The 24,478-nt window shown below is 38.9% G+C and overlaps 1 protein-coding gene across 1 annotated transcript in view; it reads right to left on the bottom strand.

Moving 5' to 3' along the window:
* The window catches only part of INTU (inturned planar cell polarity protein), a 473,020-nt gene that overhangs the window by 201,889 nt on the left and 246,653 nt on the right, over nucleotides 1-24,478 (bottom strand). Inside the window, exon 8 of the mRNA XM_053703638.1 lies at nucleotides 11,091-11,280. Within this exon, the coding sequence (XP_053559613.1) occupies nucleotides 11,091-11,280 (190 nt within the window). The remainder of the gene's footprint in view (nucleotides 1-11,090; nucleotides 11,281-24,478) is intronic.

The following is a 24,478-nucleotide window of genomic DNA, read 5'->3' as shown; positions in this document are numbered from 1 at the left end:
ATATCTACAGACCAAGAATTCAACCAGAGCGCCCGGCAGGATAGGACTGCAAAGCCAGAGGCCTTTGCATTTAGGCGAATAATTTGCATCACAGAAAAAGAATTAGCAATTCTCAGAACTTTAATTCTGTCTTGAATAGAAGAGTCGCACCAGTAGGTAGCCGCTCCTACAACTGCAGCCACCGGTTGAAACAAAAATCCTGTATGTTGAAACATCTTTCTCAGAAAGGTTTCCATTTTCTTATCCATCAGCTCTCTGAACAAAGAACTATCCTCAAGAGGTATAGTAGTATGTTTAACAAGCGTAGAGATAGCACCATCCACCTTAGGAATGGAGCCCCACAAATCCAGTTGAGAGTCCGGGACCAACTTTTTAAAAGTAGATGAGGGGGAAAAGGAAGAACCAATTATTTCCCATTCGTTCTTAATAACGTTTGCCATCTTAACCGGCACAGGAAAAGTCAAAGCAAATTTCCTGTCTTCGTAAACCCTGTCTAATTTAAGTATTATAGGTTCTTCAAGCAGCGTGGCCTCTGGAAACTAACGTTGACAGAACCTCCTTTAATAAAAAACGCAAGTGCTCAATTTTAAATCTAAAGGACTCCGACCCAGAAAGTCCACCCTATGAAGCTACAGAGTTTAACTCATCATTGGGTAACTGGGACATAATAGCTAAATCCGATAAATATTTAGATGACTTCGGGTCAGGAGAGCTATGTTTAACCTTTCTCTTGCATTTGTTAGAGCGAGGTAATGTACTGAGGGCCGCAGACACCCCCATTTGTAACTGCGGGGCAAAGTCTGCAGGAAGAAGGCGCCCCTCTGGATGGAGGATTAGATGTGCTACGGGGAACTGCATGTGGAGTGGATAATGTAGCAAGGGTAGTAATCTCACTGGACGCCGAGTCCTGAGAGGTAGATGGCTCAGAGGGACTAAGAGCCTTAGCAGGCTTGTCTCCCTTCTTAGACTTTATAATGGTGTTAAGGCATGTGGAACATAATGGAGTGGGCGGGAAAACCACGGCCTCCTCACAATATAAACAGGTATGATTTAGTACAGAAGGAGTACCTTCTAACATGTCAGAGTACTCCATAGCTCAGGTTATACCCACAGAAGGACACAAATCAAAACATTTTTTATTATAGAAAACTGCACCTTTATACTCCTAATGGCTGGGGCACTCACCACCTCCTAGACCCAGACAGTTAACAGAAGAAAAACACTCCTCAGGATCAAGTCTCAGTCGGAATGGAGGAAATTAACATAGAACACACCCGGTCACATGGAGTGCAAGACAGTACTTCCCCTGTTATTACAAGTACAGCAAGTAATAGGAGCTGTGCAGCACTTTCAAAAACAAAAGTGAAACTTAAAAGTGAAACCTGTTTGTTCCAGCCAAAAACACACAGTCTATCAGCCCAGGAAAAAAAAAATCACACAAAGCAGCATGTTAACAATTAATACACTGATTAATTAACCCCAACTGTTCAATAAACCCCCTTCAGAAGATATTAACCCTGGATCCTATCAAGGTATAAAGGAGCCACACTGTGACCCTGTTATAGCATTTTATGTGTAAAAATTGAAACATATTACCTCCAGGATCCATGCTGTGCAACAGAACACAGCCTATCAAGTGTGGCAGTCTTATAGCAGCACTCCTGACATAGACTTGAGTGAGAAAAAGCAGGCAGTGAAACTCGTCAATACTGATTGCTTAGGAGCTATTAGCAGAAGTCTGGGTGGTTTTGCAGAAAAACTTTCCCTGCATCTCCAGACTCTAACTTTCATCAATAATCTCACTGAGAGGTTGACATGACTACTTAAAACTCCAGTCCTATCTCGAAGGGACATGATGATCCGGATTCAAACTCACAACCTTCCATTCCAGAAGCATCAGTGCTAACCATTAAGCCCCGCCAGCGTGCCCACCTCCTAACGTGACGAAAGGCAAAGAATGACTGGTGTAATGAGGAAGTGGGAGGGATATTTAAGCCTTTGGCTGAGGTGTCTTTGCGTCCTCCTGGTGGCCAGGTGTTGTATTTCCCAACAGTAAGGAATGAAGCCATGGACTCTCCCCATCTTAGGAAGGAAATATATGCTTCACATGAAAGAACATTGAAATATAAATGTTCTAAATATTAATACAAATTGGTCTAGTTTAAATAGTAAATTTAACATATAATAGTGGATTAAAATGTTGCACTGTCATAAGATGCCACCTTTACCGCAAGCCAGTACGTGAAATTCTGTCCAAGAAGATTTGCTCCAGTCAACTCTAAGTACCAGTAGCCAGAGCAAAAACAGGCCAGGTGCAAAGTGATAGACCACATAGACAGAGTTTCCTCCAAATTTCAAGTGCCTTTTGATTGTTTTGGGAAACTGTATTCACTGACACCTTGTCTTTTTTTTTTTTTTGCAAATTCTCTTAAAGGAACACTTTTAAGGTTTATAATGTTCTACATTTATTTATTCATTTTTTGGTAACCTATACTTGTTACTTTAATCTCTGGCAGTTTACCTCTTATCTTTGTAATGTTAAGGTTATTAACAGCTTACAATTTAACTAGACATATGCATAAGCATTTCCTTTATGAACGAATGCCAAATATAGCCATGGATAGCAACAGTCAGCTCTTTTTATTCATGTGAAAGTGCAATACACAAAGATCTGTGTAAATACAGATCTTTGCGTGTTGCACTTTCACAAGAAATCTTGCTCTGAAAATAGTCAAATGCTGCCACCTATGGTCATATTTGGCATTCGTTCATAAACTGAAATGCTAAATGCACATGTCTAGCATCCACTATCATATATGGTTATGACGCGTCATTTAGAACTAATCTGCTTATTAACATGCAACAATATACATAGTATCAAAAGCTGAATTAAAATAAATCAGACCATAATTCAATTTTTCCTGCACTCTGAAGTAATTTTATTGGAGCACAATTTATAATATCTATCCAAGGAGCATGGTAGTAATATGGAGTTTGAAAATTGAAAATGCATTTAGTTCAAGTTCTGACCTTTATCTTCGTGTGCACTTTCTCTGCAGAACAAAGCAGTGTCAGATTTAATGCTCTTTACAGAAACAAATTGCAGCAATTTGTTTAAGGGTATGCAAACACCTTGCAGCCAACTATAGGCAGTTCTAATGCCTTAATATTTATTTTACAAGACACATTTACAAGCAAAACATTATAAATAATTAATGGATCTAAATTTCACTGTCAAATCTTATAAATAGAAAAAATATTATTTCTTTATGGATTGAATGGTTTTAAAAAAGATGGTAGAAAACAGTGCACTGCAGGAGAAGAAGATCTGTTTTTTTTTTTCTCGGTCGCTGCACCATAGTCTCTCAGCCATAAAAAGAGCTAAATTTCATCACAATACTATTATTGATAAAGCAGATATGTGGCTAGATTTCCCAACAGAAGCATAGTAAAACTCCCATGGCAAAGAACCAGATACTCTTTGCTACTTATTAAACTATAAAGAATGGAGATTTGTAACTAGACAGACAGATGTTGCTTTTTAGGACTCATGGTCTATGAGATGAACACATCATACATGCAACTTCATCATTTATTTTAAATTGCTCTTGGGATTTATTTACTTTTGCTAGCAGAATCCCAAGTGAAGTGCATAAACGCATATTCCTGCCAAGAGCAATAAGACAGATTTTTTTTTTCCTTTGCACAAACATTACAAATTTAAGGATAAAATATTTTGAAAAAAAGTAACCAAAATAAAATAGTCATATACGGAAGGAAGAATTAGCGGTAAGTAAAGGCTGTGCTATATAAGAGAGGGGACACATACGCAAACCAAACACTGAGAAGCCAAGCAAACTAAAGGAAAAGTATCTGCCTATAAAATGATCAATGTGCTTTTAATAAAAAACAAAAAACAAAACATTGACTACTGATGATCTACCTTTGATGATCTACCTTTGACAAACCCGGTTTGATCAGGGCTTATCACACTGGACATCACCCTGCTCAATCTATAAGCCAGAATCTTGGTAAACAGCTTATAGTCAATATTGAGGAGGGAAATAGGGTGGTACGATTCCAGGAGTAAGGGATTTCTATCAGGTTTAGGGATAATAGTAATATGGCGCTCTGTGAAACTTTTAGAAGGGGGTGTCCTTCCCTCAAGGATAGAATTAAAGAGAGTGGTCAGGGAGTCTGTAATTGCTGGGTACAAAGGCTTATAATATTATCCCGGGGGTCCGTCAGGACCTGGGGATTTGCCTAAAGGTAAGTTTTTTATAGCTGTCCAAATTTACTCTGGAGATATGGAAGCATGGAGGGAATCAACTTGTACCTCTATTAGTGTCGGGAGCTTAATCCTAATCAAAAACCTCTCTCTATCCCCAGGATCCAGTTCCTGTGAGCTATATAGATTATGATAGAAGTTACTAAAACCTTTCCTGCATTTTTATAAACCTTTCCTATATTTTTATTGGGTCAAACTTACTGCTGATCCATCATGAATAGCCATGACAGTGTTAGCGGGTCTAGAAAGGATGCTAAGTACTTACTCGAGCCTACCTAGGTTTAGCTTTCAACTAAGAATACAGAGAGAACAAAGCAAATTTGATGATAAAAGTAAATAAGAAAGTTGTTTAAAATTACATGCCCTATCTAAATCATGAAATTTTAATTTGGACTTTACTATTCCTTTAAACAACTAATAGAATTGTAAAAAATATATCTACTCATTTCTTTTTAACATTTTATAAGAGATGGCAACATGGACCTCATAGATATCTAGGAAAAACAACACAACAAAGTGTACTAAACAAAAGGAGACCACCCTTAGACCTCTTATGGCAAACATCTAAATTGAGTACTAAAATGGCAACAATATATTAATTAATTTCAATATGGCAACAAGAATATCAGCAGCATGTTATTTATGTTGCTCTAATGCTCCATGTCTATTAACTACCAACTATTTGGAGACCGATAATCTCCGATAATCTAAAGGTCTCTGGGCTGGTGAGACCATTTTAAAATGCTCACCAGTACTATTTTCCTGGTGAATTATCTAAAGCTACTTTTTACACTGAAAACAGGGGGTCTTGCATTTTTGTTTGGGAAGTAGATGCATACATTACAAAAGTGCATAATGAAAATAGTAATTACAAATCATCCTAAACGAATAATTGAACCATTCACACAAAAACAAAGAGGAAAAATATGTATTGTTAAGGTGCATCAAAAATCATATTTGATCAAAAATGTAAAAATGTGTATATAAACTAAACAGGAATAAATCATATTAAATATGCACAGAATAAATTGTAATTTAAGTACACTAGATGTGCAAAAACCACATAAAAATGTCTACTTATAACTCCAAAACACAAAGCGTAATTGTTGTTTTATTGTAAAATGGGCTGAACATGGGTGTATATGAAATTTTCTCTTAAATCTAAATGTAGTTATCTAAACATTTTCGCCCTACAGATCGCTGTTTTTTCTTGCAAACATAACGGTAGTGAGGTTGTGACAAAAACATAATTTATGCTTACCAGAAAAATTCTTCTCCTTCCGGATAGGGAGAGTTAACGGCTTCATCCCTTACTGTTGGGAAATACAACACCTGGCCACCAGGGGGAGGCAAAGACACCCCAGCCAAAAGCTTAAATATCCCTCACACTTACTCATTACCCCAGTCATTCTGCCGAGGGAACAAGGAAAAGTAGGAGAAATATCAGGGTATAAATGGTGCCAGAATAATAAGATAAATAATAGGGGGCCACCCTTAGACAAGAAAAAACATGCGGGGGCCGTGGACTCTCCCTATCCGTAAGGAAAGGAATTTATCTGGTAAGCATTAATTATGTTTTCCTTCCTAAGATAGGGAGAGTTCATGGCTTCATCCCTTACTGTTAGGAAATACAATACCTGGCCACAAGGAAGAGGCAAAGACACCCCAGCCAAAAGCTTAAATATCCCTCACACTTCCTCATTACCCCAGTCATTCTGCAGAGGGAACAAGGAAAAGTAGGAGAAATATCAGGGTATAAATGATGCCAGAAGAGTAAGATAAATAATAGGGGGCCGCCCTTAGACAAGAAAAAACATGCGGGGGCAGTGGACTCTACCTATCCGGAAGGAAAGGAATTTATCTGGTAAGCATTAATTATGTTTTCCTTCCTAAGATAGGGAGAGTCCACGGCTTCATTCCTTACTGTTGGGAAAACTATACCTAAGCTCCAGAGGACACTGAATGAATAACGGAAGGTAACAAAAAGGAAGAGGTGGACCCTATTCTGAGGGCACCACAGCCTGCAAAACTTTTCTCCCGAAAGCTGTAAAATTTTTAAAAAAGTATGTAAGGAGAGGCCTTGTTCTTAAAGACCCAAGTGGAAGCCACTGCTCTAGTGGAAAGAGCTGTTATTCTCTCAGGAGGAAGATGTCTCGCTGTCTCGTAAGCTTAGTGGATGACACTTCTTAACCAAAGAGATAGGGAAGTCGAAGTAGCCTTCTGCCCCTTACGCTTCCCCGAATAGACAACAAACAAGGAGCAAGATTGTAGCTTAGTAGCCTGAAGAAAGAACATCAAGGCACAAACCACATCCAAATGGTGAAGTACAAGTTCCTTCGATGAAGAAGGATTAGGACACAAGGAGGGAACCACAATCTCTTGATTGATGTTACGATCTGGCACAACCTTAGGAAGAAGACCTAATTAAGTATGTAAAACTGCATGAAAAAACAGATAAGGGGATTCACTTTGCAAAGCAGAGATCTCAGAAACTCTGCACGCAGAAGCAATAGCCATTAAAAAGAGAACCTTCCAAGATAATTTAATGTCAACGGAATGCAGAGGCTCAAACGGAGCCTGTTGCAAAATACGAAGAACAAGATTTAGGCTCCAATGAGGAGCCCCAGATCTAAACACAGGTCTGAGCCTAATCAGAGCCTTAAAGGACTGCACGTCTGGAAGCTCAGTATACTGAAAAGGGTGTGCTCAATCTGCGCTGGGATAATTACCAATAAACTACTGGGTAAATGGAGTATCCTCAAACTCCACAAAAGCAAATACACTCATACAATAGTAATAAAAATATTACTATAATAACCCTTGGCGCTAACTTGTAGCTTAAATTGGTAGTGCAAAGAGCTCTATTAGTATATACTATAAACAATAAATCCACTTATTGAGGTTGTTCTAACTAAATACAAATATGTTAAATATACCCTTAAATATATGAGTAGATGAATATTTCAAATGGGTTAAATAAATATAAGTGGCAAATCCGTTTAGGGATGCGCTTAAAGATGAATTAGATCGATAGAAGAGAGTAGTAGTGCAAGTAAAAAATGAACAAATTTTATTACAATCTTAATCATACATCCAAATAAAAATGCTTTCTAAAACCAAAATTTATCTAAAAACACACTGATCAGGCGTTTGACAATGTAGTATCAATAAACTAAAAGATCCCTATTTACCAAATAAAATAAAATAAAATGAAATTACATTAAATAAAATACATAAACAATAAAATAACAGTGAATTAAACAACCACTATTGCAAATGGTTATTTCAAGGCAAAGAACAAAGATCCCAATAGGAACCAAGGAAGATCCACGTCAGCTGGAAGTTTGAGATGTTTATCCGGAGCTGTAACGAGATTGGAGATCCAAATGAACAGACAGGAAGAGAGCCAAATTTAAGGTGTTCACTTATTACTTACACCGAAAATGTTCTCTGAAGTCCCAGCTGTCTCTCTATAGCGGTCCTGGATTAGATCACTACTGGATAAGTCACCGCAAAGAAATCTCTTGTCTTTAAGGTCCGTAGCAGCACTCGCACCAAACAGACCAAACAGTGCTCAGCGTCTCCGTGCGGTCTCGACGCTGGCAATTAGGTCCAGTCACCTGTGTAATAGAAGAGTGGGCAGAGCAACGCGTTTCAGCCCAGTCTGGGCCTTTGTCAAGCTCCTGATAGATGGGAGATTAGGTCTTTTAAACCATCACTCATGCATATGATTGGTTAAGCACCAGCCACAGCTGCACAGGAAGTAAATGGGAAGGGAACAAAGGTCAGTGGATTTATAGTTTATAGTATATATCTGCAAACACCTCGGGATGGAGAGACCATTCCCCTGGATGGAAGGATTGCCTGCTGAGAAAATCTGCCTTCAAGTTGTCCACACTAGGAATGTGGATCTCTGACACCGAACAGCTGTGGGCCTCCACCCACTCCAGAATCTGAGATACTTCCTTCATCACCAAGGAACTTCTCGTTTGTTCCTGATGGTTGATGTAAGCCACTGAAGTTATATTGTCTGATTGGAATCTGATAAACTGGGACGAACCCAGAAGTGGCCCAAGCCTTCAAGACCTTGAAGATTGCCCATAGTTCCAAAATATTGATCGAGAGGGAGGACTCCTGAGTCTTCAACCCCTGTGCCTTCCAGGCACCCCAAACAGCTCCCCATCTGGATAGGCTTGCGTCCATAGTCACAATCTCCCAGTATAGGTCTTAAGAAGCATGTCCCTCGCGACAGATGATTTGGACAGAGCCACCAAGAGAGAGATAATCTCGACCGGCTGTCTAATACAATCTATTGAGACAGATCTGAATGATCGCCTTTCCACTGCCTCAGTATGCACAGTTGTAAAGGTCTGAAACGGAACCTGGCAAAAGGAATGATGTCCATGCAGGACACCATGAGACCAATCACCTCCATACACTGAGCCACAGAGGACTGAGCCGGCTTCCAAGTACTCTTGGGTTGTTCGTGCTTGGAGGAGGATTGTTGTTGTTGGGATTTGTCAGAACGAAAAGGAACAAAAATTAGAAGATTGTCGTCCCTTAGACTTGTTCTTATCTTGCGGTAGGAAGGCACCCTTGCCTCCTGTAACCGTAGAAATAAGGGAGTCCAGGCCTGGACCAAATAAAATCTTTCCCTTGAAGGGAAGAGAGAGGAGTCTGGACTTAGAAGTCATATCCGCAGACCAAGACTTCAACCAGAGAGCCCGGCGGGCTAGGACCGCAAAGCCAGAGGCCTTTGCATTTAGGTGAATAATTTGCATGTTCGCATCACAGATAAAAGAATTAGCAATTCTCAGAGCTTTAATTCTGTCTTGAATATCCTCAAGGGGAAACTCCACCTCAGTGAGTAGCGACAAAGAGTCGCACCAGTAGGTAGCCCCTCCGGCAAACCCGGCAAATGCAGCCACCGGTTGAAACAAAAATCTTGTATGTTGAAACATCTTTCTCAGAAAGGTTTTTCCATTTTCTTATCCATCGGCTCTCTGAACTGAGAACTATCCTCAAAAGGTATAGTAGTATGTTTAGCAAGCGTAGAGATAGCACCATCCACCTTAGGAATGGAGCCCCACAAATCAAGTTGAGAGTCCACGACCGGGAACAACTTTTTAAAAGTAGACGAGGGGAAAAGGAAAACCCAATTCTTTCCCATAAGTTATTAATAATATTCGCCATCTTAACCGGCACAGGAAAAGTCAAAGGCACTTTCCTATCTTCGTATCATAGGTTCTTCAGGCAGCACGGCCTCTGGAACCTCTAAAGTAGACAAAACCTCCTTTAATAAAAAACGCAAGTGCTCAATTTTAAATCTAAAGGACGGTTTATCTGCAGCAGGAGGCTTAGACGCCAAGGACTCCGACCCAGAAAGTTCACTCTCTGAAGCTTCAGAGGCTACTCATCATCGGATAACTGGGACATAATAGCTAAATCTGATAAATATTTAGATGACTCCGGGTCAGGAGAGCTATGTTTAACCTTTCTCTTCCATTTGTTAGAGCGAGGCAATGCACTGAGGGCCGCAGACACCGCGTTTGTAACTGCGTGACAAAGTGCACAGGAATGAGGCCCCCTCCGAATGGAGGATTAGATGTGCTACGGGGAAGTGCATGTGGAGTGGATAATGTAGCAAGAATAGTAATCTCATGGGACGCCGAGTCCAGAGAGGTAGATGGCTCAGAGGGACTAAAAGCCTTAGCAGGCTTGTCTCGCTTCTTAGACTTTATAATGGTGTTAAGGCATGTGGAACATAATTGAGTGGGTGGGAAAACCACAACCTCCTAACAATATAAATAGGTATGATTTAGTACAGAAGGAGTACCTTCTAACATGTCAGGTTATACCCACAGGACACAAATAAAAACATTTTTTAATATAGAAAACTGCACCTTTATACTCCCAATGGCTGGGACACTCACCACCTCCTAGACCCAGACAGTTAACAGAGGAAATGCTCTCCTCAGGTTCAAGTCTCAGCCGGAATGGAGGAAATGAACATAGACCACACCCGGTGACATGGAGTGCAAGACAATACTTTCCTGTTATTACAAGTACAGCAAGTAATATGAGCTGTGCAATACTTTCAAAAACAAAAGTGAAAATTAAAAGTGAAACCTGTTTGTTCCAGCCAAAAACACACACAGTCTATCAGCGAAGGAAAAAAAAATCACACAACGCAGTATGTAAATAATTAATACACTGATTAATTAACCCCAACTGTTCAACATTTTGGGATCTATATCTCCCTTTAAATATCCCTTTAAAGGGACAGTCAAGTCCAAAAAAAACTTTCATGATTTAAAACGGCTTGTAATTTTAAACAACTTTCCAATTTACTTTTATCACCATTTTGCTTTTTTCTCTTGGTATTCTTAGTTGAAAGCTAAGCCTAGGAGGTTCATATGCTAATTTCTTAGACCTTGAAGGCAGCCTCTAATCTAAATGCAGTTTGACAGTTTTTCACCACTAGATGGCATTATTTCATGTGTTTCATATAGATAACATTAAGCTCATGCACGTAAATTTACAGAGGAGTGAGTACCGATTGGCTAAAATGCAAGTCTGTCAAAAGAACTGAAATAAGGGGGCAGTCTGCAGAGGCTTAGATACAAGGTAATTACAGAGGTAAAACGTGTATTATAATAACTGTGTTGGTTATGCAAATCTGGGGAATGGGTAATTAAGGGATTATCTATCTTTTAAAATAATACTATAAGCGAAAAAAAAATATTGATTGTACATCTCAATATGGTTCTATTCAAAAATGTAATTAGTCAAATCTATGTACCTTCACATCTTCAGGTAAGGAGAGCCACCGCACTCCAGGAAGATTATCCACCACTAGTGAGCAACAGTCATCGTAGAAACCAGGTCCCTGGCCTGACTCTGCATTTAGCAAGGATTGGCGGATAGTGCGTTGAAAGAACAAGCTGAAGAAATGATCAAGGCGAGGCACATTTTCCTTGTGACAAAAAGCTCTATGTATAAAGAAAAATACGAATATATACTTACAGATAAATTGCTTTCTTTCGGGATGATGAGAGTCCATAAGTGTCCATAACATGTGGGATATATTTCCCTCCACCAGGAGGATGTCAAGAACCCTCGCAAGAGCTTTTATCCCTCCCACCCCTCTCCCCACTTTACGTATAGCAGAGAAGAGAAAACAGAAAGCAGGGTTAAGAGGTGCCAATTAGAACTGTCGTCCATATAGAAAAAAAACAGGGCAGGTCCTATAAACTCTCATCATCCCAAAAGAAAGCATTTTATTTATTGGTAAGTATAAATTCTGTTGAGATGATGAAAGTCCATAGGTATTCCTAACATGTGGGATACAATACCCATGCTGAGAGTCCATGTTAACTAAGGGTGGGACAAAAAAAAGATGGCAGTCCCTATTTTCTGGACACTGCGACCTGAAGGTTTTTTCTGCCTAAAGCAGTTTCGGAGGAAGCAAAGATATCAAAATGATAAAATTTAGAAAAAGTATAAAAAGAAGACCAGGTTGCTACCTTGCAAATCTGAATCTGTTCCAATGAGGCGTCATTCTTAAAGGCCAAGGAGGAAGATACAAATCTAGTAAAATGACCAGTTACTCTTTTTGGAGGCGGTTTTCCGACAACCAAGTAAGCTTTACAAATAGTCTGTTTGAGCCATGATGCCATGGCCACCACTGTAGCCTTTTGACTCTTTCTGGAACCTGAACAGTTAATAAACTAGAAGTCTGTCTAAAATCTTTTGTAGCCTGAAGATAAAATTTTAAGGCACTGACCCACACAGAGGGGCGTGAGAGGGGCGGGAGCGGGTGGGACCGTTTACACTACGGAAAAAGGTTTGCAATGGGAAGGAGGTTAAAGGGTTTAATAAATGGAAGTAAAATGATCTAGGAGGGGGTAGGGTGGTAGGGGAATGATGGGGGGCAGCTACACTACGGAACAAAAAAAGTTAAAAAAAAAAAAATACACGAAAAAAAATATAGGAAACTGGGTACTGGCAGACAGCTGCCAGTACCCAAGATGGTGGCTAATAGAGGGGGAGGGTTAGGGAGCTGCTTGGGGGGGGGGTCAGGGAGGTTGGGAGGTAAGGGGGGATACTACCCTGCAGAAAAACATAATTTATGTAAGAACTTACCTGATAAATTCATTTCTTTCATATTAGCAAGAGTCCATGAGCTAGTGACGTATGGGATATACATTCCTACCAGGAGGGGCAAAGTTTCCCAAACCTTAAAATGCCTATAAATACACCCCTCACCACACCCACAATTCAGTTTAACGAATAGCCAAGATGTGGGGTGATAAGAAAGGAGCGAAAGCATCAAAAAAATAAGGAATTGGAATAATTGTGCTTTATACTAAATAATCATAACCACCACAAAAAAGGGTGGGCCTCATGGACTCTTGCTAATATGAAAGAAATGAATTTATCAGGTAAGTTCTTACATAAATTATGTTTTCTTTCATGTAATTAGCAAGAGTCCATGAGCTAGTGACGTATGGGATAATAAATACCCAAGATGTGGAACTTCCACGCAAGAGAGTCACTAGTGAGGGAGGGATCAAAATAAAGACAGCCAATTCCGCTGAAAAATGAATCCACTACCCAAATCAAAAAAGTTTCAAGTTTTATAATGAAAAAAACTGAAATTATAAGCAGAAGAATCAAACTGAAACAGCTGCCTGAAGTACCATTCTACCAAAACTGCTTCTAAAGAAGAGAAAACATCAAAATGGTAGAACATAGTAAAAGTATGCAAAGAAGACCAAGTCATTGCTTTGCAAATCTGATCAACAGAAGCTTCATTCTTTAAAAAGCCCAGGAAGTAGAAACTTACCTAGTAGAATGAGCCGTAATCCTCCGAGGCGGGAATCCACCCGACTCCAAATAAGCATGATGAATCAAAAGTTTAAGCAAGATGCCAAATAAATGGCAGAAGCCTTTTGACCTTCCTAAAACCAGAAAAGATAAAAAATAGACTAGAAGTCTATCTGAAATCTGAATAGCTTCAACATAGAAAGTAAGAATCTCACCAAAGAAGTCTTAGGAAAAGAATAATTTCTCCCTTATGTTTGTTAGAATTTTCAACTTTAGGTAAGAATTGAAGTGAGGACAGCAAAAACCACCTTTTCCTGATGAAAAAAATCAGAAAAAAAGAGATTCACAAGAAAGAACAGATAATTCAAAAGCTGTTCTAGCTGAAGAGATGTCCCAAAAAGAACAATACTTTCCATGAAAGCAATTGTCCAGAGCAAGCATATGCTCAAATAGAAGAGCCTGAAAAACCTTCAGAACCCAAATAAGACTCCAAGGAGGAGAAATTGGCTTAATGACAGGTTTGATACGAATCAAAACCTGAAAAAAATTATGAATATCAGGAAGTAACACTGCCTTATCCTGATGAAAAATCAGAAAAAGATATTCACAAAAAAGAGCAGATAACTCAAAAATTCTTCTAGCAGAAGAAATAACCAAAAGGAACAATACTTTTCCAAGAAAGTAATTAATGTTCAGAAAATGCATAGTTTCAAAACGGAGGAGCCTGTAAAGCCCTCAGCACCAAATTGAGACTCCAAAGAGGAGAGATTGAATTACTGACAGGCTTGATACGGACCAAAGCCTGAACAAAACAATGAATATCAGGATGATTAGCAATCTTTCTGTGAAAAAAAGAACAGAAAGAGTAGAGATTTGTCCTAACAAGAACTGCAGACAAAACCATATCCAAACCAACCTGAAAAAAAATTATAAAATTCTATGAATTTTAAAAGAATGCCAAGAAAAGTAGGTCTTCCAGACTCAATAATAAATCTTTCTAGAGACAGATTTACGAGCCTGTAACCAAGCGTACAATCTCCATCCCTTCAAATTTAATGATTTGAGATCCTGATGGAAAAAATGGGCCTTGAGAAAGAAGGTCTGGTTTAAACGGAAGTGTTCAAGGTTGGCAACTGGCCATCCGAATGAAATCCGCATACCAAAACCTGAGAGGCCATGCTGGAGCCACCAGCATAACAAACAAATACTCAATAAGAATTTTGGAAATCACTTTGGAAGAAGAACTAGAGGCGGAAAGAAATAGGCAAAAAGATAATTTCCAAAGAAATGTCAATGCATACACTACTTTCGCCTGAGTATCCCCGGACCTGAATAGGCCCCTGGGAAGTTCTTTATTCAGATGAGATGCCAACAGATCTATTTCTAGAAATGCTCACATCTGAAAAATTGAAAAACATATCTGGGTATGAGAGACCATTCTCCCGGATATAAAGCTTGATTAACAGAGATAATCCGCTTCCCAAATATCTATACCTGGGAAAAAACCCCACAGAATTTAGATAGGAGCTGGATTTAACCTAAGCTAATATCCGAGACACTTCTGTCACAGCCTAAGGACTGATAGTCCTACCCTGATGATTGACATACACCATAGTTGTGATATTGTCTGAAAAACAATAAACGTCTCTTCCTCAAAAATAAACTAACTGAAAAACTCTGAGAAAACACGGAGTTCTAAAATATCAAATGGTAATCTCCTGAGATTTCCAAACCCCTTGTGCTGACAGAGATCCTCAGACAGCCTCCCAACCAAAAAGACTCACATCTGTAGAGATCATGTTCCAGGTTGAAAGAAAGGAAGAGACCTGTAGGACTAAATGATGGTGATCTTAACCACCAAATCAAGAGAGATAAATATTAGGATTTGAAGATTTAAAATGCGAAATCCTAGAATCCCTGCACCATAATTCAGCATAAAAGACTGGAAAGGTTCTTTCTATTGAAAATGAGCAAAGGGAATTGAATCCAATGCTGTGGCCATAAGACCTAAAACTTCTATGCATATATAGCAACTGAAGGAAATAATAGAGACTAAAGGTACCGACAGACGGAACCCAATAAAATTGTCGCTTGTCTGATAGAGACAAAGACAGTGACACAAACTATCTGGAAACTCAAAAAAAGGTGACCCTTGTGAGAGGAATCAAGAACTTTTGAAAAAAAGATCCTCTAACTATGTCCTGAAGAACAAAGTGAATCATATGAGATTCCGCATCCTCAGAAAATAATCTGAATGAATACAGAAAAAATATGTATTTATTGTATCTAAAGAAAACAAATAATGCTATCACTGACCAAAAAAAGACAGAATAGTTTGAATAAAAACTCCAAAACCCAGTTCCTAAAAATTGAACTGGAAGAAATACCCCAGAAGATTCCAGGTCTGAGCAGCGCTTGAACCCCACGGGTGACCAGCCATGCTTCAACAGTATCCAAAATAAATAGGACCGAAACACACTTAAAGAAAGTGTTAGCCTTACTGGAATAAAATCAAAGAAATTTGGACCTGAATAGAACCAAATAAATTTCAAAAAAGTCTTAACCTGCCCCTTGCCAGCCAAGCTGGAATACGGCACATACATCGCAATTTAAGGGAGCTGATTTCGAACAGAAAAAATTTCCAATTAAAAACATGTTACTTGGGAAAGAATTCAGGAATTCATTCCATAATAAGAACAACCAAACTAGTATAAGCTTAAAGTTTTAGTCTTACAACTCAATCTTGAAGCCCAGAGTAACAGTTAAGAATTGAATCCAATTATAAAACAAATAATTGATTATCTTAGAACAAAAGAAATATGGATTTTTAGAAATCACAAAATTCTTCTAGCTCAAACAGCTAAAGACATAGATTAAACCTCATTTGCGAAAATATTCAATAAAATGAAGACACAAATGAAATTATTAGCATGATAGTCCAGTTAAAAGACCAGACAATACAGTGGACTTGCATAATCAATAAATGCAAAACAACAAGACAAATGCAACAGCACCTAGTCTAGTAAATTTTGTCCCTTTAACAATGCTAAAATAAATCATAATCTGATACTTGAACTTAAAGTAAACAGAAAAAATGAAGCAATTGCAACATCCAAATAAATCATAGGTCCAAGAAAAGTACCTGAAACTAAATAATTTTCCATAAATAAGATACAACCATCTAAAGGAAAATAAATACTATTTTGCTATAGAAACAATAGCATAATTAGTAGGAGTAGAGATAGCCCCAATAAATTGGAGAACCCTCCAAATTGAATTAAACTGCCGGCAAAGAGAATAGTTTGAAACCTTTGAAGAAGGAATAAAAGAAAATTCTCAGCCTATTCCATTCCCTAGTATAAGGAATTGGAAAAAACCTCTGAAAACACAGAAGAATAAATAAGCAGAAACAGTGTTAGCTAGTCTTGAAAAAGAACTAGTTACCTTAATGTAAAATAATCAACACCTTTTCAACAAAGAACAAATGTACTTTAATAAAAAAGTAGATTTGTTAGTGTCAATATCTGATGAAGAAAATTCTGAATGAGAAAAAACATCATCAGAGAAGGATAAATCAGTATGTTGTTGGTCATTTGAAACTTCAATAATTAAAAAAGAAGTTGAAAAAGACCTAAAAATTTTATTAGAAGGCACAAAGTCAGACAAAGCCTTTAAAATAGAATCAGAAAAAATATTTCTTAAAAATCTTCTAAATATTTCTTGTACATAAGATGTAAAAAGAATGGCAATATATAAAGCATAAATACTAATGGATTCTGCATGTAAAAGTTTATCATGATAACCTATTACAAACCATAGCTAAAGATAAACATTCATAACATTTAAAATAAATGAACTTAGCTTTGGTAGGACTGAACTCAGTCAAGCGTTTTTCCAGAAGTAGCTTCTGATCCAGGGTCAATCTGAGACATCTTGCAATATGTAATAGAAAAAACAACATATAAAGCAAAATCTATCAAATTCCTTAAATGACAGTTTCAGGAATGGGAAAAAATGCCAATGAACAAGCTTCTAGCAACCAGAAGCAAATAAACAATGAGACTGAAATAATGTGGAGACAATAATGACGCCCATATTTTTTAGAAGAATGACGCCACATCCGGCGATGCCGACATTTTTGGCGCAAAACGGCAAAAAAATGACGCAATCACAAACAACTTCCGGTGACAAGTACGACGCCGGAAATGACAAAGAAAAATTTTTTGCGCCAAAAAAATCCGCGCCAAGAATGACGCAATAAAAAGAAGCATTTTCAGCCCCCGCGAGCCTAACAGCCCACAGGAAAATGTCAAATTTAAGGTAAGAAAATTTTTTATTATTCAAATGCATTATCCCAAATAATGAAACTGACTGTCTGAAATAAGGAATATTGAACATCCTGAATCAAGGCAAATAAATGTTTAAACACATATATTTAGAACTTTATATAAAAGTGCCCAACCATAGCTTAGAGTGTCACAGAAAATAAGACTTACTTACCCCAGGACACTCATCTACATGTAGTAGAAAGCCAAACCAGTACTGAAACGAGAATCAGTAGAGGTAATGGTATATATAAGAGTATATCGTCGATCTGAAAAGGGAGGTAAGAGATGAATCTCTACGACCGATAACAGAGAACCTATGAAATAGACCCCGTAGAAGGAGATCACTGCATTCAAATAGGCAATACTCTCTTCACATCCCTCTGACATTCACTGCACTCTGAGAGGAAAACCGGGCTCCAGCCTGCTGCGAAGCGCATATCAACGTAGAATCTAGCACAAACTTACTTCACCACCTCCATGGGAGGCAAAGTTTGTAAAACTGAATTATGGGTGTGGTGAGGGGTGTATTTATAGGCATTTTAAGGTTTGGGAAACTTTGCCCCTCCTGGTAGGAATGTATATCCCATACGTCACTAGCTCATGGACTCTTGCTAATTACATGAAAGGTTGGGAGGTAAGGGGGGATACTACCCTGCAGAAAATTATATATATATATATATATATATATATATATATATATATATAAATAAAAACACCTTTTATTTTTATACTGGCAGACCTTTGGGGGGTGGGAAGAGAGCTGTTTGAGAGGGATTAAGGAGGGATCAGGGGGTGTGATGTGTCAGGTGAGAAGCTGATCTCTACACTAAAGTTAAAATTAACCCTACAAGCTACCTAATTAACCCCTTCACTGCTGGGCATAATACAAGTGTGGTGCGCAGCGGAATTTAGCGGCCTTTCTAATTACCAAAAAAAATGTCAAAGCCTTATATGTCTGCTATTTCTGAACAAAAGGAATCCCAGATAAGCATTTACAACCATTTGTGCCATAATTGCACAATCTATTTGTAAATCATTTCAGTGAGAAACCTAAAGTTTGTGAAAAAGTTAACGATTTTTTTTATGTGATCGTATTTGGCGGTGAAATGGTGACATGAAATATACCAAAATGGGCCTAGATCAATACTTTGGGTTGTCTACTAAAAAAAAAATATACATGTGAAGGGTTATTCTGGGATTCTTGACAGATATCAGTATTACAATGTAACTATTGCTAATATTTTTTTTTTAAAAAAAAACATGGTTTTGAAAACAGCAAAGTGCTACTTGTACATAGTGCCCTATAATTTGCACACAAAAAAGTAAACATTGGGTATTTCTAAATTCAGGACAAAATTTAGGTTGTAGATGTGTAACAGATTTTGGGGGTCAAAGTTAGAAAAAGTGGGGGGGGGGGTTCAATTTTTTCATCATATTTTATATATTTTTTTATAGTAAATTACATGATATGATGAAAATAATGGTATCTTTAGAATGTCCGTTTAATGGCGAGAAAATGGTATATAAAATGTGTGGGTACAAAAAAGGAGTAGAGGAAAATTACAGCTAAACACAAACGCAGAAGAAATGTCAAAATAGCCCTAGTCCTTAACGGTAAGAAAATTGAAAAAACAGAATTTATGCTTACCTGATAAATTACTTTCTCTTGTGGTGTATCCAGTCCACGGATTCATCCTTTACTTGTGGGATATTCTCCTTCCCTACAGGAAGTGGCAAAGAGAGCACACAGCAGAGCTGTCCATTATAGCTCCCCCTCTAGCTCCACCCCCCAGTCATTCGACCAAAGGTTAGGAAGAAAAAGGAGAAACCATAGGGTGCAGTGGTGACTGTAGTTTAACAAAAAAATGTATTACCTGACTTAATTGCCAGGGCGGGCCGTGGACTGGATACACCACAAGAGAAAGTAATTTATCAGGTAAGCATAAATTCTGTTTTCTCTTGTAAGGTGTATCCAGTCTACGGATTCATCCTTTACTTGTGGGATACCAATACCAAAGCTTTAGGACACGGATGAAGGGAGGGAACAAGACAGGTACCTTAAACAGAAGGCACCACTGCTTGCAAAACCTTTCTCCCAAAAATAGCCTCCGAAGAAGCAATAAACAGAATTTATGTTTACCTGATAAATTTCTTTCTCCTACGGTGTATCCGGTCCACGGCTTCATCCTTACTTGTGGGATATTCTCAATCCCTACAGGAAGTGGCAAAGAGAGCACACAGCAGAGCTGTCCATATAACTCCCCTCAGGCTCCGCCCCCCCAGTCATTCGACCGACGGTTAGGAGAAAAAGGAGAACCATAGGGTGCAGTGGTGACTGTAGTTTACAAAAAATAAATTTAAACCTGACCAAAATGCCAGGGCGGGCCGTGGACCGGATACACCGTAGGAGAAAGAAATTTATCAGGTAAACATAAATTTTTCTCCTACATTGGTGTATCTGGTCCACGGCTTCATCCTTACTTGTGGGAACCAATACCAAAGCTTTAGGACACGGATGAAGGGAGGGAACAAGTCAGGTAACCTAAACAGAAGGCACCACTGCTTGCAAAACCTTTCTCCCAAAAATAGCCTCCAAAGAAGCAAAACGTATGCAGTGAAGACCAAGTCTCTGCCTTTCAAATCTGTTCAACAGAAGCCTTATTCTTGAAAGCCCATGTGGAAGCCACAGCTCTAGTAGAGTGAGCTGTAATTCGTTCAGGAGGCTGCCTTCCAGCAGTCTAATAAGCCAACCGGATGATGCTTTTCAGCCAGAAAGACAGAGAGGTCGCAGTCGCCTTTTGACCTCTCCTCTTGCCAGAATAGACGACAAACAAGGACGATGTTTGTCTGAAGTCTTTAGTTGCTTTTAGATAGAACTTTAAAGCACGAACCACATCAAGATTGTGTAACAGACGTTCCATGTTAGAAACTGGATTAGGACACAGAGAAGGAACAACTATTTCCTGGTTGATATTCTTATTGGAAACCACTTTTGGAAGAAAACCAGGTTTGGTACGTAAAACGACCTTATATGTATGAAACACCAGATAGGGTGAATTACACTGCAAAGCAGACAATTCAGAAACTCTTCTAGCAGAAGAAATAGCTACTAAAAACAAAACTTTCCAAGATAGTAACTTAATATCTATGGAATGTAAAGGTTCAAACGGAACCCCTTGAAGAACTGAAAGAACTAAATTTAGACTCCATGGAGGAGCCACAGGTCTGTAGACAGGCTTGATTCTGACTAAAGCCTGTACAAACGCCTGAATATCTGGCATGGCTTCCAGACGCTTGTGTAACAAAACAGACAGAGCAGATATCTGTCCCTTTAAAGAACTAGCTGACAGACCTTTCTCCAATCCTTCTTGGAGAAAAGATAGTATCCTTGGAATCCTAATCTTACTCCATGAGTAGCCCTTGGATTCGCACCAGCAAAGATATTTCCGCCATATCTTATGGTAAATTTTCCTGGTGACAGGCTTTCTAGCCTGGATCAGAGTATCTATAACTGATTCCGAAAACCCACGTTTAGCTAGAATCAAGCGTTCAATCTCCAAGCAGTCAGTTGCAGAGAAACTAGGTTTGGGTGACTAGTTAGAGTGGCAAAGAGAATGACTGGGGGGCGGAGCCTGAGGGGAGCTATATGGACAGCTCTGCTGTGTGCTCTCTTTGCCACTTCCTGTAGGGATTGAGAATATCCCACAAGTAAGGATGAAGCCGTGGACCGGATACACCAATGTAGGAGAAACATAATTTATGTAAGAACTTACCTGATAAATTCATTTCTTTCATATTAGCAAGAGTCCATGAGCTAGTGACGTATGGGATATACATTCCTACCAGGAGGGGCAAAGTTTCCCAAACCTCAAAATGCCTATAAATACACCCCTCACCACACCCACAATTCTGTTTAACAAATAGCCAAGAAGTGGGGTGATAAGAAAGGAGCGAAAGCATCAAAATAAGGAATTGGCATAATTGTGCTTTATACAAAAAAATCATAACCACCACAAAAAAGGGTGGGCCTCATGGACTCTTGCTAATATGAAAGAAATGAATTTATCAGGTAAGTTATTACATAAATTATGTTTTCTTTCATGTAATTAGCAAGAGTCCATGAGCTAGTGACGTATGGGATAATAAATACCCAAGATGTGGAACTTCCACGCAAGAGTCACTAGAGAGGGAGGGATAAAATAAAGACAGCCAATTCCACTGAAAAATAATCCACAACCCAAAATAAAAGTTTTAATCTTAATAATGAAAAAAACTGAAATTATAAGCAGAAGAATCAAACTGAAACAGCTGCCTGAAGTACTTTTCGACCAAAAACTGCTTCAGAAGAAGAGAAAACATCAAAATGGTAGAATTTAGTAAAAGTATGCAAAGAAGACCAAGTTGCTGCTTTGCAAATCTGATCAACAGAAGCTTCATTCTTAAACGCCCAGGAAGTAGAAACTGACCTAGTAGAATGAGCCTTAATCCTTTGAGGCGGAGATTTACCTGACTCTACATAAGCATGATGAATCAAAGACTTTAACCAAGACGCCAAAGAAATGGCGGAGGCCTTCTGACCTTTCCTGGAACCAGAAAAGATAACAAATAGACTAGAAGACTTTCTAAAATCTTTAGTAGCTTCAACATAATATTTTAAAGCTCTTCCTACATCCAAAGAATGTAAAGATCTCTCCAGAGAATTCTTAGGATTAGGACACAATGAAGGAACAACAATTTCTCTACTAATGTTGTTAGAATTCACAACCTTAGGTAAAAATTTAAATGAAGGCCGCAACACCGCCTTATCCTGATGAAAAATCAGAAAAGGAGATTCACAAGAAAGAGCAGATAACTCAGAAACTCTTCTAGCAGAAGAGATGGCCAAAAGGAACAGAACTTTCCAAGAAAGTAATTTAATATCCAGAGAATGCATAGGTTCAAACGGAGGAGCTTGTAAAGCCCTCAGAACCAAATTAAGACTCCAAGGAGGAGAGATTGACTTAATGACAGGTTTGATACGAACCAAAACCTGTACAAAACAATGAATATCAGGAAGATTAGCAATCTTTCTGTGAAAAAGAACAGAAAGAGCAGAGATGTGTCCTTTCAAGGAACTTGCAGACAAACCTTTATCCAAACCATCCTGAAGAAACTGTAAAATTCTAGGAATTCTAAAAGAATGCCAGGAGAATTTATGAGAAGAACACCAAGAAATGTAAGTCTTCCAGACTCGATAATAAATCTTCCTAGACACAGATTTACGAGCCTGTAACATAGTATTAATTACTGAGTCAGAGAAACCTCTATGACTAAGAATCAAGCGTTCAATTTCCATACCTTCAAATTTAATGATTTGAGATCCTGATGGAAAAAAGGGCCTTGAGATAGAAGGTCTGGTCTTAACGGAAGAGTCCAAGGTTGGCAACTGGCCATCCGAATGAGATCCGCATACCAAAACCTGTGAGGCCATGCTGGAGCCACCAGCAGTACAAACGAATGTTCCATTAGGATTTTGGAAATCACTTTTGGAAGAAGAACTAGAGGCGGAAAGATATAGGCAGGATGATAATTCCAAGGAAGCGACAACGCGTCCACTGCCTCCGCCTGAGGATCCCTGGATCTGGACAGATACCTGGGAAGTTTCTTGTTTAGATGAGAGGCCATCAAATCTATTTCTGGAAGTCCCCAGATTTGAACAATCTGAAGAAATACCTCTGGGTGAAGGGACCATTCGCCCAGATGTAACGTCTGGCGACTGAGATAATCCGCTTCCCAATTGTCTACACCTGGGATGTGAACCGCAGAGATTAGACAGGAGCTGGATTCCGCCCATACAAGTATCCGAGATACTTCTTTCATAGCCTGAGGACTGTGAGTCCCACCTTGATGATTGACATATGCCACGGTTGTGACATTGTCTGTCTGAAAACAAATAAACGATTCTCTCTTCAGAAGAGGCCAGAACTGAAGAGCTCTGAAAATCGCACAGAGTTCCAAAATGTTGATTGGTAATCTCGCCTCCTGAGATTCCCAAACCCCCTGCGCTGTCAGAGATCCCTATACAGCTCCCCAACCTGACAGACTCGCATCTGTTGAGATCACAGTCCAGGTTGGACATACAAAAGAATCCCCTTGGACTAAACGATGGTGATCTATCCACCACGTCAGAGAGTGTCGTACATTGGGATTTAAGGATATTAATTGTGATATCTTTGTATAATCCCTGCACCACTGGTTCAGCATACAAAGCTGAAGAGGTCGCATGTGAAAACGAGCAAAGGGGATTGCGTCCGATGCAGCAGTCATGAGACCTAGAATTTCCATGCACAAAGCTACCGAAGGGAATGATTGAGACTGAAGGTTTCGACAGGCTGAAACCAATTTCAGACGTCTCTTTTCTGTTAGAGACAAGGTCATGGACACTGAATCTATTTGAAAACCCAAAAAGGTTACCTTTGTCTGAGGAATCAATGAACTCTTTGGTAAATTGATCCTCCAACCATGTCTTTGAAGAAACGACACAAGTTGATTCGTATGAGATTCTGCAGAATGTGAAGACTGAGCAAGTACCAAGATATCGTCCAAATAAGGAAATACCGCAATACCCTGTTCTCTGATTACAGAGAGAAGGGCACCGAGAACCTTTGAAAAGATCCTTGGAGCTGTTGCTAGGCCAAACGGAAGGGCCACAAACTGGTAATGCTTGTCTAGAAAAGAGAATCTCAGAAACTGATAATGAGCTGGATGAATTGGAATATGAAGGTATGCATCCTGTAAATCTATTGTGGACATAAATGTCCTTGCTGAACAAAAGGCAGAATAGTCCTTATAGTTACCATTTTGAATGTTGGTATCCTTACATAACGATTCAATATTTTTAGATCCAGAACTGGTCTGAAGGAATTCTCCTTCTTTGGTACAATGAATAGATTGGAGTAAAACCCCAGACCCTGTTCCAGAACTGGAACTGGCACAATTACCCCAGCTAACTCTAGATCTGAAACACATTTCAGAAACGCCTGAGCCTTCACTG

This window comes from Bombina bombina, chromosome 2 (assembly GCF_027579735.1).
Source record: "Bombina bombina isolate aBomBom1 chromosome 2, aBomBom1.pri, whole genome shotgun sequence".
In the NCBI taxonomy this organism is placed as follows: domain Eukaryota; kingdom Metazoa; phylum Chordata; class Amphibia; order Anura; family Bombinatoridae; genus Bombina; species Bombina bombina.
Note: the sequence above shows the minus strand (reverse complement) of the source record. Positions and strands in the feature narration are given on the sequence as shown.